At 49.2% G+C, this 6,237-nt stretch overlaps 1 protein-coding gene across 1 annotated transcript; it reads right to left on the reverse strand.

The window, feature by feature from the left end:
* Nucleotides 1-1,417: 1,417 nt before the first annotated feature.
* EAH_00040960 (hypothetical protein, conserved) lies at nucleotides 1,418-5,769 on the reverse strand (the record flags this gene model as incomplete). Its single annotated transcript, XM_013391831.1, has 2 exons — nucleotides 1,418-4,728; nucleotides 4,983-5,769. 2 exons carry the CDS (start codon nucleotides 5,767-5,769, stop codon nucleotides 1,418-1,420), a joined length of 4,098 nt encoding a protein of 1,365 aa, XP_013247285.1.
* Nucleotides 5,770-6,237: the final 468 nt, after the last annotated feature.

The raw sequence follows: 6,237 nt of genomic DNA on the forward strand, positions 1-6,237 counted from the left end.
ACTGCAACTGCGCAAATCGTGCAGACACCTCAACACCAACTCGCGCTGCAGAGACAGCGCAGCTTCTTCTTCTTCTTCTTCTTCTGTTTTATTCCTCTAAAGAAAACAAAAACAAACAAACAAACAAACAAACACAAACTAAACATAAACAAATACACAAATAATGCTTGCATACACCTACCCATGCAACGGTAAGCCGAAAGACTTCATAAATATATATATATATATATATATATATTTGCACTTATCTATTTACATACAAAATTTGTATGTATGTAAACATACATAAATAAATAAATAAATATATATATATATATGTATATATCTTTTACATATATACATATACGTATAATGCGTCTCTCTACTTTACATACATACATTTACATACACACACATACATGTATATATATATATATACTAATGCGTAAACACGTGCTGTCAATACACCCGGAGTTTAATTTATTTTCTGCCTCACTGCTAATACCTTTCTCTGTCTTTTCATTCATTAGACTGTCTCTAAACGAAGAGAAAGTAAATGTAAAGAAATACTCCTCAACAAACATATGTAGAAATAAACTGTCTCTAAACCGAAGACAAGACTATGAATAAACTGTCTCCTAAACAAAGTAATAAATAAATTTTCTCCTAAACAAAGTTAGTAAGAAATGAATTGTCTCTAAGCGAAATAAACAAATAAACAAACGACTGTCTCACAGAAGAATAAATAAACTGTCTCCGAAGTTAACACAAGTATAAATAAACTCCCTCTTAAACAAAATTAATTATAAATACAATGTGTCTCTAAAGTTAAGAGAAGAATAAATTAACTGTCTCTAAACCAAGTGGAAGGCTTCGCCCATCTCTCTTTCTTTTGTCTCTCCTTATCTCTCTTCTTTCTCTCTCTATATATCTATTTTTTGTCTGTCTCCCCCTACTCTCGCTCTCTGTCTCTGTCTCTGTCTCTCTCTGCTCTCTCCTTATACTCTCTCTCTCTCTCTCTATATATATATATATATACTCTCCTTATACTCTCTCTCTATTCCGATACTCTTTCTTTCTTCTGTCCCTTTTTGTCTGTCTCTTGTGTCTCTGTCTTGCTATGTCTATTTTTGTCTGTCTCTTCTGTCTCTCTTTACCCTCTCTCTCTTCTGTCTCCCTCCATTCACCTTCTCTCTCTTTTTTTGTCTCTGCATTATTTACTGTCTCCTTTTGTCTCCTCTTCTGGCTGTCTCATATATATATCTATATATATATCTCTCTCTGTCCTTTATATCTCCTATCTGCTTCTTTATCTGTCTCCTTTTATCTCTGCTTTTTTTTTCTCTCTCTCTCCTTTGTGTTTACTTTCTTCTCTTTCTTCTGTCTCCGTCTGTCTTTTGTCTCTCTCTCTCTCTTTCTCTCTCTTGCTGTTTTTATTTTATTTGATTTTATATATTTGCTGCCTCACCCCCTTATCTCTGCTGCTTCTTCGTGTGTCTGTCTCTTCCTCAGATGTCTGTCTCCTCTCGGGTGTCTCCGCGACCCCATCAATAAAGTCAAAGTTTATTCTCGTTAATAAACCTCCAACGCCCTTTGCTGCTGTCCCTTTGCTTCCCCTGCACTCCTCCTCCTGCTGCAGCAGCAGCTGCTGCTGTTGCTGCTGTTGTTGCTGGTGCTGCTGTTGCTGTTGCTGCTGTTGTTGCTGGTGCTGCTGTTGATGCTGCTGTTGTTGCTGGTGCTGCTGTTGCTGCAGCAGCTGCTGCTGCTGCAGCTGCTGCAGCTGCAGCAGCAATTCGTTTGTTGCTGCATCTTTGTTTGCTTGCAGCAAAGATAAGACATTAACCCTAAGCCCCTCTTCGTCTCTGTTTTTGTTTGTGCTTCCTTTGCAAGAAAAAACATCAGCAGTCTTAACTGTCTCCTCTGCTGCTGTCTCCTCTGCTGCTGCTGTCTGTCTCTCTTCTCCTTGCAAAGAATGTCCGTTGCTCGCTTTGCCTGCAGCAGCAGCATTATCAGCAGCAGCAGCAGCAGCTGCAGCTGCTGCTGCTGCACTTAACCCTTGAAGCTTCAGAGAGAGCACCGCCTCCCCTAAGTCGTTGTTAGCCTGCAGCAGCGGCTGTCGTTCAAGGTCTTGTTTGCTGCTGCTGCTGCTGCTGCTGCGAGTTTGTCTTTCAATTTCTCTGTCTCTTCTCCTCCACTGCATTTCCAGCTCATCTTCGAGGTCTTCTCTCCCTCTGGAAGCCAATGCTGAACTAAAGCTGCTGCTGCTGCTGCTGCTGCTGCTGCTGTTGCTGCTGTTGTTGCTGCTGCTGCTGCTGCTGTGCAGCTCCTCCAAGGCAACTAACAAGTTGCTGCAGGCTGAGGAAGCAGGCAGCAGCGCATCTGCTGCTTCTCGTGCTGCTGCAGTCTCCCGCTGGTCAGCTGTCTCCACCCCGGCAGCAGCAACAGCAGCAACAGCAGCAGCACCACCACCTGCCTCCGAAGCAGCAGTCTCCTGCAGCTGCTGCTGTTGCTGCTGGCTGCGGATCTGCTGCTGCATGATTTGTTGATGTGAATGCAACTGCTGTTGCGTCTGTCTTTGTTGCTGCTGCAGGATCTGTATTTGTCTATGTAGCTGCAAATGCTGTTGCATTCTCTCCTGCTCCTGCTGCTGCTGCTGCTGCTGCTGCTGCTGTTTTTGCTGCACTTGGTGTACAGGTGCATTAGAATGTGGTGTAGTGCAGCATTTGAGTTTATGCATGAGAGTATGCTGCATGATGTCTTTATTATTATGTAGATGTATGTCTTCAGTGTTGATATTTTGTCTAAAGTTTAATAAGAATGCACAAGCTAATTTATAAGCACCTTCAACTCCTCCCTTTGTATTAGGATGAAAGGTCTTAGCTAAGCGGCATCCCGAAGACAGACGAACAACAGCAAACCAGCGACAACTAGAGGAAGCCCAGCTGACACCCCGAGGCCAGGGCTTTAGAGATACAGCTAAGCGAGTCAGCACTGACTTGCTCCAGCTAGCACTGCTGCTTACAGCCCCCCCACACCGACGACGCATGCTGCTGCGTCTGCTGCTCCGACTCCTGCTCCTGTTGCTGCTGCTGCTGCTGCTGCTGCTGCTGCTGCTGCTTGTTGTCGTGCTGCTGCTGCTACCGCCGTTGCTGCTGCTCGTTGTGGTCGTTGTGCTTGTCATGCTGCTGCTGTTCGTGATGGTGGTGCTGCTGCTAGTTGGGCTGCTGCTGATGCTGCTGCTGATGCTGCTGCTGATGCTGATGCTGTTGCTCCTGAGGCTGCTGCTCAGGCTGTTGCTGTTGCTGCTGCTGCTGATGTTGTTCATGCTGCTCGGGCTGCTGTTGCTACGAAGGAGGAGTTGCAGGTTGTTGGGGCTGCTACTGTTGCTGCTGTTTCCGTTGCTGCTGTTGCTATTGCTATTGCTGTTGCTGTTGCTGCTGCTGTTGCTGCTGCTGTCTTCCCTCGACTTGCTGCGGCTGCTGCGACCTGCTGATGTGCGGCAGCCGCGTTGACTCTCCATATCAGCAGAAGCTGCTGCAGCTTCTCTTTCTTCTTCCTGCTGCTGCTGCAGCAGAGGCCGCAAGCCAAGCGTCCCAGGATGCAGCAGCGGGTCCCCCTCTCGCTGCTGCTGCTGCTGCTGCTTCTGCAGCAACGAAGAAGTGCCTCCCTCTTCTTCTTTAGAGAGGACATCTTCTCGTAGAGGCATCGACGGCCTACCTAACAAATCAACAGCGCGAAGATATGCTGCACGTACAGCCAACATGACAGCCTCTGCTGCTGCTAATGCTGCTGCTGCTGCTGCTGCAGCTGCTGCTCCATCTCCATCCGCTCCTGTTGCTGCTGCTGCTGCTGTGACGTTAGGAGACAACAATCCCTCTCCATCTGCCTCTGCCTCATTATCTGCGTCTCCTTCCAGCTTCAACAGCCTCAAAGACGCGTCTCCCTGCAGCGGTCCCTGTTGCTCTTGCTGCTGTTGCTGCTGCTTCTGCTGCTGCTTGCAATCAGCAGCAGCAGACTTTGTTTTTCTTGACATTGCATCTGCTGTCTGTTTCTCTCGTCCTCTCTTTTGCCAGAGGCGGTCCTTCACCTGCTTAAACAGCTCCAGCGCCACATCCCCCACCTTGCTGCTGTTGCTGCTGCTGCTGCTGCGGTTAGCTGCGACGTTCGTCTTTTCCTGCTTCTGCGCCTGCCAGCAGCTGAGAGTCACCTGTACTGTCTCCTCCAACGTCTCTGATATATCAACGGAGACAACCGTCTCCATCTGTCTTCCGCTGCGACCTCTTCTGGGCTGCATTACGAGCCAGCTGCCGCTGCAGCAACAGCAGCAGCTGGTGTTGCTGCTGGTGCTGCAGCGGTTGCTGCAGCTGCTGCTGTTTATCCATATGATGCCCCTCTCCCACGGCCTGAGGTCCTCTGCTACATAGCCAAGGAAACGAGAAAAGAGAGCAGCAGCGCTGCTGTCTCCGTGCTGCTGCTGCTGCTGCTGCAGCAAGCAACTCCACTCTTCTCTGCTGCTATTTTGTCTCCCTCGCAGCAAGCCGGGAGGCAAAGACAAAGCACTAGCAGCAGCACCACCAGAACCACCACCACCACCAGAAGCAGCAGCAGCAGCAGCAGCAGCAGCAGAAGCAGCAGCATCCACAGAAGAAAAGCCCTCTGCTGCCTGCGGTGATGCAGAGATACTCAGAGAAGGAGACAGCGCGAAGACAGAGCTGCGCGAAGATGCGTCCAACGCCAACGCCTTCAACGCTAAACGCAGAATAAACAAACAAATAAACAAATAAATTTATAAATAAATTAATAATATAATGCATAAACAACTAAATAATATAAAACACTCAAGCAGCATGCAAGCCGGGTGAGCCTAGACCGATAGATACATATGCATACATATGCGTATATATATATATATATATATATATATAAATATTATAATGTGTGTGCTGTTTTCTGTCTTTGTTTTGTTTAACTACTTTAAACCCCCAACCCCACCCCCAAAACACCATTGGAAGAAAAACGAAGAAAGCGACGGATGGCGCCTGCTGCTGCCTCTGCTGCATGTGCTGCTGCTGCTGCTGCTACTGCTGCCTGAGCTGCTACACCTGCCCCTGCTGCTACTGCTTCCTGGGCTGCTGCTGCTGCTGCTGCTGCCTTTGCTGCTGCTGCTGTTATGCGCTCACTGAAGTTGATATCCGTCTGACTGTCGAGAGACTCCTGGCCTTGAAGGAGTGCCTTGCTGCCTACGCAATCCGAGAGAAGTTGTTGTGCTGTTCGCTGCTGCTGCTGCTGCTGTTGCTGTTGCTGCTGCTGTTGCTGCTGCTGTTGCTGCTGCTCTTCTGTCTCCTGCCTAGCCGCACGTCCCCCCGGTCTGTGTGCAAAGGTTTCAACTGAAGAGACACCACCGCGCTGCCCCTCTATTTCCGGATGTCTTGCTGCTGGTGTAGCTGCAGCTGCTGCTGCCTGTGCTGCAGCTGTTGCTGTTGCTGCATGCGAAGCAGCAGGACCATCTCCCCACAGGTCTTTGCTGCTGCTTGGACGTGCAGCAGACTCCCTTGAGTTCGCGAGGGGCTGGAGCAGCGTATCAAATTCCAAACCTCCAGCAACAGAAGCTGCAGCAGCAGCAGGTGCAGCAGCAGCAGCGGCAGCAGCTGCTGCTGCTGCTGCTGAAGAAGCGTCAGGCTCAGCAGCAGCTGCTCTGCCTTTAAGTGCAACCTGAGAGATGCGCTGTAAGATAGCTAAATGCCTCGCCTCTAGAAACCCGTGTTTATACACCGGAAAGTAAGACTTCATATTTCTTCCTGCTGCATAAACTGAAGACACCCATCGCTCCTGGCTTCTATCAAAGAAAACGCCTGTTACCTTAGGCAAAGCAGACAGCAGCAATGCGTACGTGCTGCTGCCGCTGCTGCTGCTGCTGCTGCTGCTGTTGCCACTGTTGTTGTTGCTGCCTGCGCCGCTGCTGCTGCTACCTGTGCTGCTGCTGCTGCTGTTAGCCGCGGAACAACCCACGGAAGAAGCTGGAGCGCCTCCAGCAGTAGAAGCAGCCGCAGCTGATGCGGCTGCTGCAGCAGAGGCATCTGCAGCAGCTGATGATGCAGGAGCAGCAGCACCTGCTACCGCAGACCGACAGCACCTTCTTCTTCTTTCTCTCTCCCAAGTAGCCGCCCTTAAAGACAAAAACAAACAACGCAAACAGCAGCAGCTATACTGCTGCTACTGCTGCTGCGACGCCTGCGGCTGCTGCTGCTGCTCCCGCAG

Source organism: Eimeria acervulina, genomic scaffold (genome assembly GCF_000499425.1).
Source record: "Eimeria acervulina Houghton genomic scaffold, Eah_scaff509, whole genome shotgun sequence".
Lineage (NCBI taxonomy): Eukaryota > Apicomplexa > Conoidasida > Eucoccidiorida > Eimeriidae > Eimeria > Eimeria acervulina.